The sequence below is a fragment of the Agelaius tricolor genome, unplaced genomic scaffold, assembly GCF_023055355.1.
Source record: "Agelaius tricolor isolate 1412-34295 unplaced genomic scaffold, bAgeTri1.0.p SCAF_3, whole genome shotgun sequence".
NCBI classification, from domain to species: Eukaryota; Metazoa; Chordata; class Aves; order Passeriformes; family Icteridae; genus Agelaius; species Agelaius tricolor.
The window spans coordinates 10,424,229-10,436,405 of NW_027269263.1; the positions used below are offsets into that span (position 1 = coordinate 10,424,229).

Below are 12,177 nucleotides of genomic sequence, written 5' to 3' on the forward strand. Positions count from 1 at the left end.
TGTACCTTTAAATAAATGTTTTAATACTAAAATCTGATTAGGACTGCCTGTTGGGAAGTAAAGAGTGTTTCAGTATTTGGCTCTGCATTTGATGTGAAAAGCAAAAATAGTTTTTTATATTCACTGTCCCTCACAGTGAACCATCTGCCCCTGGTTCACTTATTGTAGGTGGTTTCTGACTGAGTGATCTTTGCTATGGGCAGTTAGGCTGTGCTTGCCAGCATTGTAGGTCATTGCTCTGCACTGGCATTAGGTTTACTCCCTGAATTTTTGATCTGGGAATATTTTGCATTACAGGTTCATAATCTGGTGGCCATTGAGTTAGCTTATATCAATACCAAACATCCAGACTTTGCTGATGCCTGTGGGTTAATGAATAACAACATAGAGGTAAGAAAGTATGTTCTGTTAAAAAGTTTCTTGTCTCTAAGTGAAGGTGAAATTCATAAAATAACAAATGCTTCAGCTTCTTTCCTTGAAGCACATTTCTACATTTTGAGGCATGAGAAATGTGATGAATTATGAATATGGTGTATACTCTAGTGATCTGTGGATTTGTTAATTTCTATTGCATATTACATTTAGGATCACTGGTTGGTACTTCACCGAAAGGATTCTGTCTGTTTTTCAGTCTGGAAAATAAGATGGGCATCTAATTGAGTATTACCTATGAAATGAAATTTTTTTAAGGCGAAATTTAAATATGTAGTTGTGAAATGGTGTTCATGTTGAAGTAACTGCATTTTGTCTTTGACGCAATGTATCAATAATGTTCCTCTCATTCATGAAAGGATAACACAAGTATTGTTTCCTCTGTTCAGGTTCTAATTTCTGCTTGCTTTTGGTTTTGTTCTTGAATCTCTGTGTTACCATACTTCAGCCTCCCTGAGACATTCTCTCCCTCACTCTCCCATCAGTAATCTTGTGTTTTCAAGTCTAAAGCTGATAATACTTGTTGCTTCCATCATCCTGTGGAAGCAGTTCAACAACCAATCTGCTCTGTTAGATTGGAAGAGCCAATCTGGTGTTTTTGCAATCTCATTAATACCCTTGTGTTTATCCAACACATCATTTTCATTCATCACAGAATCATAGAATGGCTTGGCTTGGAAGGTCATCTTATTCCAACCCTCCTGCCATATGCAGGGACACATTCCTCTAGACCAGGTTGCTCAAAGTCCCATCCAACCTGGCCTTGGACACGTCCAAGGATGGGGCAGCCACAGCTTCTCTGGGCAACCTGTTCCAGTGCCTCACCACCCTCACAGTAAAGAATTTCTTCCTATGGAAAATGTAATTTAAACCTACTCTCTTTCAGTTTGATGCCATTCCCCCTTGTCCTGTCACTACATGCTCTTGTAGTATTTCTTTTTTAAATGCTTACATTAAAATTTCTACTCTATGCAATTTCTTCTATAATCTATAAAATTTCTTCCTTCTGTACATATATTCTGTACTGACTAGGCATGCATTTCAATTTGATTGGTAGACTGCTCTTTAATGTAGTTCAAAAACAATGTGTATGGAAACTGCTGTGAGTACAGAAATTAAGACTTTGTGAAGCTGAACATACAAAATTGTATCATTGTGTGTTACTTAAAGTAGTTCTTTCCTAATGTTTTCCTAAACAGGACATTGACATTTTTAAAGAACCAAACCATGTAAACCCAAGCCTTATTCGGTGGACAATCAATTGTTAATTTCAAGCAAATTCAGACATTTCTTTGTCCTAATTGCTTCAAGTTCTATTTTGCTATGAAGCAAATTCTGCTGCCTCCATTTTGGGCTAATCATGTGCTGGTCACAGAATCAAATCCTTTAGATTTGTTGGAGGATTTACAGCTTAATGAGGGCTGTAGGGTATCTGTGGTGAGCCAAATTGTGGAGCTTTGATATTGTTTTTTAAACGCTCAGGCTTTGATTAGGGAGCGTGGTGCAAAAAAACTTAGCAAAACTTCCTATATTGAGAATTTAGTTTTGACCAGGTAATCAAAGCATCCAAATAATCAAGGGTTTCATAGACCCCACAGTATTAGCATGGCACTGGATGAGATGAAATTACTCAGGTTTGTGACTAAAATGGAAGTCATCTGTAAAATGTGGATCTTGCCTGTGTGTTGATACAGAGTAATACATAACTGAGGTCTTGCTGGATTGTTTTTAAAGGAGCAAAGGCGGAACAGGTTAACCCGGGAGCTGCCTTCTGCTGTGCCACGAGACAAGGTAAGTAAATGTTTGATTTTATTTTTTACATAAAGCTGAATGCATTCTCCTAGATCCCATCTAAGTATTGGAAATTTTCATATGCTGCTCTAGTAACAGTCTTGGGAGCTTCCAGGTATTGAGTTTTTTCTTTTCAGTTTGATAAGATAGAAGTGGAATATAATTTTCTTTTCTTTTTTCTTCTATAATTTTCTTAAAGATGCAATTTTTGGGAGGTTTTAAATCTGGTATTTCGGAAGACTTGTCTATAAATGTAATAATACACTTATTACTTGAATTTTGTCATCTCAGGTAAGGTGTAATATGCCTGCAGATGTTGGAGATGAGCTCAGAACTTTCATGCTTAAATTTGTAGCTGAGACACACTGATTTCAAAAGATAAACAAGTAATTTTAAATGTCCAGTGCCAACATAGTGACTTATGGTTGGTTTTTGTTAAGTCACTCTTAAAACTGCAGTTTATTGCAGTCTTACTTTCTTTGGCAGCAGATGTTGGAGGTGACATTTTCAGTTGTTCATGTATTCTGTCTCTGGAGCTTGCTTAATTTAATCAGGTTTTGGGATTACTGCAATGGCAGGAGTGAAAGAACCAACCAAATGTCATGGAAAACACTGTCTGGCTGTAGAAAATAACAGTCTGACAACAAGCTGGAATTTTAGATAGTTATTTAATACTGTGTGAATTATTAAGAATTCAAAGATTGAGACCATAGTTTAGGATCCTCATGAGGTTGTAACAGGAGTTTCTACAGTTGATCGAAATCTGTTCACTAAGTTCATTACCTTAAAAAGTGAGAAAAAGTCCCAGAGTAGACCTAATTCTGTTGCCTTTAATGAGTCTAAGACAACTGATGGATGAACTGGAAATTTAAGGTAGCTGTCTAGAGATTGCTTTCAGTGCTCTTTGATCCTTTGTTTTACTGATTTCATAGTTAAATCATCAGTGTAGGAGCTTAAATGAAATTGAAGGCTAGATAATCCAAAATAACTGTCTTGGAGATGCTTTTTATTTTTTTTCCTTCTCTTTTCTTTCTTCTGTTTTTCTTCTTTTTTTTTCTGCTTCTATTACTTTTTTCTTGCAAATTCAAAATATTTCTTTTCTGGATTTTGAAAGATGCTAGTAGGTAAAAGTGTTTACAATTTGCTAGGTAAATTTGGTGGTCTTCAGTTGAATTTTTTTTCCCTCTCCCTGCATTTTTTACCTTCCTTAGTCTACTAAAGCTCCAGGTGCATTGGCACCTGCTTCCCAGGAGACTGTTACTGCTGCTTCTGCTGAGGCTGATGGCAAGGTCTGTCTTGATTTCTCCTCTAAGCACTGCATGCACGTTTCTGTTGTGGTGCACCCCAGGTGTAAGGAAAGCAGTTTGTCCCTGGTGTTCTGTCACCAACAGTGTGTCCTACCCAGTCTGGGTGTCCTCCCCAGGGTGGATTACTTGGCACCACTGGTTTTATGTGCAGTGGCATGTCAAGACATGCCGTGAGGTGGCCAAGTCACTGCTTTCTCTTTGAACTCTTGTTTGCAATATGTTGTGGTGCAAAATGCACCTAATTTGCCTCAAACTGTCCATAGATGGTTGGGTGCAACAGTACTGTAATCAAAAGTCTTCAGCATGGCTGTTAAACTGCATGTTTTTAATGTGTTGACAGTTAAAGAAGGAGGACAGAAGATAGGCTAAAATGTGAGTTTCCTGCTTCCTGCAGGGAATCTTTACAGGCTTTGTTCAAACTGAACCTCCTTTGTGTTGTTTTGCATAATTGTTGAATCCCTTGTTTACTTATATTTGTGAAATGTGTTCTGCAGTGTTTTTTACATGTCAGGTGTGCTGTCTCATGTGTTAACAGCTCATTATTCCTCTGAAGGCTTTTCTGCTAATTGCTCTTGCTAGGAGTCAGAAAAGATGGTCAGTCACAAGTTTGTGTATTAGGGGTACCAAGGGGACTCGGGCTTTCTGCTTTATTGCACATTCAGATTTTAATGCAAAGCTTCCATTTCTGTCCTGAGCAAAGTGGTTCAAGACAAATCTAGTAAATGATAGAATTTTAACTTATTTTTATCAGTGTTTTAGAGGCTTTGATATGCTGCAAAATTTGAAAAGAAACCAAGAGCCACTGTGAAGATAGTGTTGTGACTTAGGAAGTAGCAGGAAGCTGCCTGATTTGGTTTGCATTTTCCATAAAACTTGTCCTCTGTGAGGTGATACATTTCACACTCTCTTGTGTGGCTTTGTTTCTGAATCTGCTTTGGAGGTAAAGCAGGCTCCACAGCAATGCAGAATGAGAGTGGCATTTTTGTCATTTTGAACAGCTGTCTTGCAATCAAAAGTCATGCAGTGGAGCTTTCCTTAACAATAATTTTCTCTTATTAGCAGAGTTTGATTTGAATTCCTAGTGTGTTGTACAATGCCTCTGAGCAATTTAAATAAAATTTTTGATGTGCACAGCTTAGCTGAGTTTCCTCCTATATGCTGCTGCTTGTATTCTACTTGCTATGCTTTGTTCCTCACTTTTTTTTTAGATTTAAGATCAACCTGTGGTGTTTCATTGTAAACACAATAGATAAATTTAGCTTTTTTCCTCCTATATCTGAAGCAAGACAAGTACAAAGCCTTCAATGACCTTTTTCAAACAGGACTAGATTTTAAAGCACACAGTAAATAGAAGAGATATTAGGCTTGTGGAAAGGTATAAAATAAAAATTGCCCCTATTCTACATCAAAATAAACTTTGGGTTAATAGTAATTAACATATGGTGGATAGCATCCACTAATATTTCTTTTGTTCAGTGATTCCTAATGTTTGAGAGTTGGGTGTTACATCTTTTTCTCAGAAGATTCATGAGTCATTCTTTGTCTGAAACTCCCCAGAATCTCTGATCTTCACTTTGAGAGGACGAAGATTTTTGTTTTGATTTGTTATAAAAAAGCCTTCTGTAAATTCTGACAGCACAAATATGCTTATAGCTGTGCTACCTCAAAACAGAAATGTGCATATTTTTGGGCTATTACTGTAAGAAACTTAAGTTTGTATTTACATAAAACTTAAGTATTTAAATTCAAGTATTGCAAGAGCTGTGGTGATCTTCAAAATATATTTTCAGAATGATCCTGTAGTATAGGATGTGTGGTCAAAGCCAAATGACTTAGAGGCCACCCCATATTTCAGAAGTGATTTGTAGACCCTTAAAATGCTGTAGAACTTCTCCAGGTGAGACATTTTCATACCCTTTATTAGGGACAGTATGAGTTTTAAAAGCTTTCATTTTACTGGTATCTTTTGTGAGCTGTAACCAGCGAAGAGACAATAAATGTGGGGAATGGGAAGAACAGAATGAAGGAATATACCTATGAAAATCTTATTTTTAGTGAGTTTTACCTGTAGTCATTTGAACAGATGCTTCTCTATTGTGGCCAGGTTCTAATTCTGCCATGTTTTTTCAATGTGCTGTTTGTGCAGAATCCTGCTGTAGGAGCAGATGCACCTCAGGAGTCTGGAACAGGCAACTGGAGAGGAATGCTGAAACCCTCCAAAGCAGAAGAGGTATCAGCAGAGGAAAAATCCAAGCCAGCTGCAGCCCTACCTGCTAGTCCTCAAAAAGGACATGCTGTAAACCTATTAGATGTGGTGAGTCTTGGAAGACAAATTCCTTTTCTTTGTAGTTCAGTCTCAGGAAAGAAAACATCTCAATTCCAGCTCTTGTAACTTTGCTGTTAATATGTGGACTCTTTGTAAATAATTACCACTATTGCAACAAGGAGCTCCAGCCGGTCTCTTCTGCTTTGCTCCTTGCCTGATTCCAATCTCCCTGCAACCTCCCTGCCTGCTCCAGTTTCAGGCTATGATTGGGATAACTGGCTTCCTTTCAGAAATTCCTGTGCAGGTGAGCTCCTTGGCTAGATAGCTGATGGTACAGAAACAAATCTTAGCTCAACTCAAATTCCTGCTCTTCTTGTGCTGAATTTTAGTGTTTAGATTAAAGGAGAAGAACCATTAAAGACAAAACCCACTTAAGTTAAAAACAGATGGAGATATTTGAAGTATTTGGAGACATTTAGAAAAAATGTAGTGGTGCCCTCTGACCTTTGTTTCACATATGTGGATTTTGATATGTCTCTAGTTTTATTTCTGAAGAATTATAGGTTTGTTGCAAGACAGATTGCATCTATTAAACTCAGGCTAAAAGAGCAGTAGTTAGAGTTTTGAGTTGTAATGCAAACAAATGCAAATGAGCAGAATTGGTAAGCTGAGGGTTTTGTTTTTTTCACACAGCCTGTACCTGTTGCACGCAAACTTTCTGCCCGTGAGCAACGAGATTGTGAAGTGATTGAACGACTTATTAAATCTTACTTCCTTATTGTCAGGAAGAACATTCAGGACAGGTAAACCCAAACTTCCTTGAAATATTTAAACCATGCAAATACTGTGTTATTTCAAGAATCATATCATGTTATTTTTATCATGTTCTTATGTTTGTAAGAAGAGAGAAAATAAATTTATTTTTTAGAAGCGACAGCAGCAGTAAAATTTGACCCTTCACAGAATGAAGCAGTTTGAAGAAGCACTTGTTTCCTCTAATGGTTTCAAGTTCTGTATATTATTAAGTAAAAGGTTTAATTATTTAGGAGATGCCTGCTTTACTGGAGGATGCTTCAATTCAGACGGAAGATTTGCAGCAAATAACTGGAATAAACTCTAGGTGCTGTGTACCCTGACAGAATTTAGCTTTCCCATCCTGTAGTTTCAAATGGGAAGATCAATTAATAGGAGCTAGTGTGTGTGGCTCAGTTTTCTAGCACTTAGCTATAAGGGTAGTAATGGCATGAAAAAGTTCTTTCTACTGTAGAAAAGTCATACTTTTTCTTTAATAAGGAATTCTATAAAACTTTTTTTGCTTATGTCTTTGTGGAAAGGTCTAACTTCATATATAATTTTTATGTATATGGGAAGTCTGGAGGGAAGTACAGGAATCTGGAAACCAGATTTTAGAGCAGGTTAGTGAGACTCATAGGTGCTTTAGTCTATCCAGTAAACTAATATCTTCAATATCATTTTTAGTATTTCATGGCAGGGGAGTGCTTTGTTTACCTTAACTTTACTGCACTCTTTGTGCTATGTAATACCAGAAATGTGAATTATTTCTTTGCCTCTTTCTCTTCCCATTTACACATAAAATTTGGTGTTAGGGTTGACATACTTAAATGTGTGTCATCCCATGCACAGTAGAGATAGGTTGGTTTGTAATGAGCAAAGTTATTTATTCTCATTTTGTGTTTTACACTGTTCATGTTTTTTACAATGCAGCATTTCTATTTGGAAGAAATTAAGTTTATATGAATTAGTTCTACTCTGATATTGTACATGATGCTTTTACTTGAGAGAGTTTTTATTTATAGTAGTGATAGATTCCTGGCAGTCTGAGCCAATGCTGTGTGTAGCTGCTTGCCCTCATTGTGCATTCTTCATCTGGAACAGACCTGGTTTTCAACAATTATTTTAAAGAAACAATCTTGATGTGCTTGCAGTGTGCCAAAGGCAGTGATGCATTTTCTGGTGAACCACGTGAAGGACACTCTCCAGAGTGAGCTGGTGGGCCAGCTGTACAAATCCCTGTTGTTGGATGACCTTCTCACAGAGTCTGAGGACATGGCACAGCGCAGGAAAGAGGCAGCTGACATGCTCAAGGTAACAAGGACATCAGGATCTCCTGGGAGCAGTTCACCATATCAGTTGGAGGCTTTTTGAAGACTTGTTTTCCTTTTTTCTTTACTGTTTTTTAAGATTGTGCCAGTGTATTGATTTTCTCTGCTAGAGGAATTAAAAGCAATACATGACCAGAAAGGGTTACATATGAGCTTTTAAACCTGCAGTTTAGCAGGCTGGATAGAAAGTAGGTTCAGTTTCTCTTTTATGGCAGGCTTTTAAAATTGTGTATGGTGAAGAAGGCTGCCCCTCTTGAGAATTTAATGGGTTGCCACTTGTTTTGTGTCTTGCTTTGGAAAGACGGGTGCCTGCTAAGGAAGGCAGGAGCCTCCCCTGAAATGGAGAATGTAAACTGCCCCCTCCAAATTGCTATAAACTTTAAATTAAGGGGCTCTCAGGCAAAAATATGGGGGCAAGAATAACAGTTCTTTAATAGGGAAGAAAATAAAAGGATAAAATAAACAATGCACTAAACTAAAACAACACTGACAAAGTCAGAACACAACCTGACATCCTGTTGGTCAGGGGGTTGGTAGCAGTCCAATTGGAAATGTGGCTGCAGCCCTCCTGGAGTGTCAGGGGTGGTTCTGCTGGAGCAGGGATCCTGTAGAAAAGGATGTAGTCTTCCTCTGAAGTTCCATGGTAAGAAGAGACAGCTGTTCCTGTGGAAAATCCAATAGAGAAGCCATGCTGGTGTTCCAGAATCTCCAGATTATATCTGGGTAGGAATGCTTGGCTCCTCCCTCTGGGCAGAGCAGCTCACGAAGGGATGCTGTAATTCTTATCAGCCATGCAGTGACATTCAATAGCTGTTATCAGCAGGTGTCTCCCCAGAGGGAGGAGTGGTAGTGGAAGATTAAAGGAAAACTGCCCACTTAACAGAAGACAACTGCCATACAGATGGCAAATAGAATACAATTTCCCTGACAATCCAGGACATTTTGTAATGACACTGAATAGCTTTGGTTTGATTTTTAGCTTTGCACTTCCCAGACTGCTGCTGTTTTGTCCCTGGGAAATCTCTGCAGCATAACTAACTCTTGGCTTTTGTGTGTTCCTGTGTGCAGGCCCTGCAGCGAGCCAGCCAGATCATTGCAGAGATCCGAGAGACACATCTTTGGTGAAGACTGTATCAGCCACACTATTTATATGCATTGGAGGTTACATTGGCTTGACAATTGCTAGGCATGGTATACGGAGTAGAATTTTTATTTATGAACTCTTCTTATCTGTGTACTGCAACTGTGTAAATCTGCTCATGTAAAGACAGTTGGTTTGATTTGCAAACAGATAAACATGCTGTATTTTGCAAAAGAAGTCGTATTTAATCCATATAATAAATGGCTCTAAATGTTTCCTTACCAGGTTTCTGGTGCAAATTAAAGCAGACCAAGTCTTCTGTCTCAGTGACAGTCTCATTTGAACTTGGGGAAAAACATTCAAGTTCCAGTGCCTGACTTGCTGAACAGGTTGCCTGTGGTTAAGACAGCCAGTGTAGTCTTGTGGCATAGTTTTAAGCTGCTTTTCCAGTAGAAGTTTCAATACTGTGAAGACAAGAGAGCACCGAGTATTTTCTTTCATGAATATATTGCATGCACTGTGGCAGATGGAGGTCTCCATTTTATAGCACAGTAGAGATGTCGAGCGTATTACTATGTATGTGTGTTCCCTTTTTTTTTTTTCTCTTTGTCCCCAAATGTTTCAGTGGCAGACAAAACTTCAGACTTGATTTCATGGAGTATCATGTAGGAAGAATTAGCCTGGAGCTTGTGAACAAGAACAGCCTACTAAAAAGTGGCTGCAGAGTTATTAACGTGCACTGGAGCTTGTGTATGAATGTTGGAGTTTATAATCAGGCACAAGGACACCTTCCCCTTCCTCCCCCCTGGGACCAAGCCCCTGGACCATCTGATTAGTAAATTTGCTCTGGCAGAACTGAAAAATAAAACTGGATTTCAAAACTGTCATGGGATAGTAAGCGTTTCTTTTAAAAACAGATGAAGTTGGCCAGGGAGAAGGGGATGCCCGCAAATTCTGCAAATTTTGGAATGTATGACAGTATGAAAGAAAGTCTGTGGAATTGGAATATTTATATCAGAGATTACAGTTGCTTTTGAGGAAATTTTATTGTGCTGTAAGTAGCTTTTTTTTTTGAGGACAATCGTAAAATTATTAAATTGTAGGTTGGAAATTGAGTTGATGAGGTTTCTTTGTTTTGATTATAATTCATACAGATGACTATTGATCACACTAGCCTTGAAAAAGTAAACATTTTAATTTTTATGAATAAAAATTTATTTAAACTCCAGCCAGCATACTTGCATGTACTTTTCAAGCAGATTCACTCTTTTTGTATAAAGTGAAAATGTTTACTATAGTGTTGCTGATACTTTTTCTTTAACACAACTTGCATGAAAAATAGGACACTGCTGTTAACCTCCATGGCTTGATTTTATGGTATTGGGCCACGATATTGAGGTTTTCATTACCATATGCAGTTCCTTCCCCCTGAAATCAGTTAGCAAAAAAGGAATTCCTATGGTAAGCTGCTAAAGATTGAAAATTTAAAAATTCAGTTTACAAGAAGCTCTGTTTAAAAATGTATTTTTCTCATGGTAATCTTCAGTTCGGCATCAATATGAGCACAAGGAGTTAAGTCTGACAGATGCAACTTTTGGATACTTCATGTATGATCTGAGGTAATTGGTGCAGAACACAGAAATACATATGGTGTATTTTTAAACAGCCTAAAAAGTCATGGTGTATGCATTACATGTAATGAATACAAAGGAGGTACTTTTATCTTGCATTGTATCCAGGGATGGTAGTTCTCAGATTTAAGAAGTATGACTGAAGTGCAAACCACTTTTTAAATCAATTTGGTGATCAGTGAAAGCTTTTTAAGTTTTGTCAAAAGTGTTACATTTCTGTTTGATACCTCTCTCCCTTTTACTTTCAACATGCAAGAAGTTTTCAACAAGGTAGTGCCGTCCATAAGTGATCTGCTACCTAAGCTTTAACTCTCAAAGTTCAGTCAACAGTCTCTTTGTGAAGAAATACTCTGATTTGTAAAGTTTTGAAATGCTGCATAAAGCAAATGAATTTCATTTATTGAAGAAATTCTTGCAAGTGATACCTGGCTCTGTAATGTTATGTGGAATTTCCAGTATTAATTTGGTTTCTGAAATGTTACGACTTTTTTTGTTTAAGTTTCACAAAAAGTTTCAATTTGGTAATGTTTGAGTGCCAAGAAATGAACTTGATTTGTAATCCTTAATGCAAGACTTTGAAGGTCCATGCTGTAACAATCCTGTTATTTAATAAACAGATAATACACAACATTAATTACTCCAGAAATAGTTTTGGACTGACTTGTAGTTCTGGTGGCAGGACTTACATGCACTTATAAGTTAGTAGTGTAAGTACCTATATGTGTACAACCTTAATGATGATTTCTCTTGTTCTCACTCAATTCTGCATTCTTGAATAGTTCCATAACTCATAATGTGGACTGGCTGCTCATGCCTACTGATAGGTTTGAAACAAGCTGTGTTCTGGAACTGAGCTAAAACACTTCAAATGCCACTATTACTGCCAGCATTAAAAGAAATTATGGGGAAGCTGTGGAAAAAAGCCTAATGAGGGCAGCAACTGAAAAATTCCCAGATTAGACTGATGGTTTACAACTGTCTTCTAATCACCTTACTTAATTTAAACTTGAAAAAATGTTGTCACTAGTGCACAAGTTTTAGCTAACTTGCTCTCCAGTGGGGAGAGAATCATGGAGGGGAAAACCCCCTGTAGCCAAGTTCAGATTAGTAAATGTCTGACAGATACTGAGCTGTTGTAGTCCTGCTGTAACTAAAACACAGTATCCTCCTGATGTGAACAGTTTCTGTTTAGTAGTCAGGTTCAAATTTTACTTAGTGAAACAGATGGGTAGAAGGGGTGGTGGTGTCTTTGTGCTTCAGACCTTACTCTGAAGTAAATGGGGCAGACCTTGTGTGAAACCTGCCTTTGTTCATTGCCGTGTGGATGAATGACAGATGCCAGATTTGATATGGCAGACTCAGATCCCTGCTTTATGGACCAGGGCAGGGGCAAGAAACAACTTGCCACTTTGTTGTGCCCCTATTGGGAACTTGAATGGAATTATCATGGGTAATTTTTTTTCTGCAGTTTTCTCCTTCAGCTGTGAGAGCAATGGGTAGCTGGTGTTTCCTGTAGTCACTGAGGATCTCCACTGCATCTGCTTTT

At 37.9% G+C, this 12,177-nt stretch overlaps 1 protein-coding gene across 4 annotated transcripts in view; it reads left to right on the forward strand.

The window, feature by feature from the left end:
• DNM1L (dynamin 1 like) overlaps nucleotides 1–11,265 on the forward strand; it is a 36,375-nt gene extending 25,110 nt beyond the window's left edge. For 2 of the 4 annotated variants that reach the window (XM_071422441.1, XM_071422442.1), the window contains 7 exons: nucleotides 298–390; nucleotides 2,167–2,223; nucleotides 3,435–3,512; nucleotides 5,677–5,844; nucleotides 6,490–6,599; nucleotides 7,743–7,902; nucleotides 8,988–11,265. In XM_071422441.1, coding sequence (XP_071278542.1) covers nucleotides 298–390; nucleotides 2,167–2,223; nucleotides 3,435–3,512; nucleotides 5,677–5,844; nucleotides 6,490–6,599; nucleotides 7,743–7,902; nucleotides 8,988–9,044 — 723 coding nt within the window. In that variant the 3' untranslated portion in view covers nucleotides 9,045–11,265. The remainder of the gene's footprint in view (nucleotides 1–297; nucleotides 391–2,166; nucleotides 2,224–3,434; nucleotides 3,513–5,676; nucleotides 5,845–6,489; nucleotides 6,600–7,742; nucleotides 7,903–8,987) is intronic. The other 2 variants (XM_071422444.1, XM_071422445.1) reach the window with 1 other exon arrangement.
• The last annotated feature ends 912 nt before the right edge of the window (nucleotides 11,266–12,177 follow it).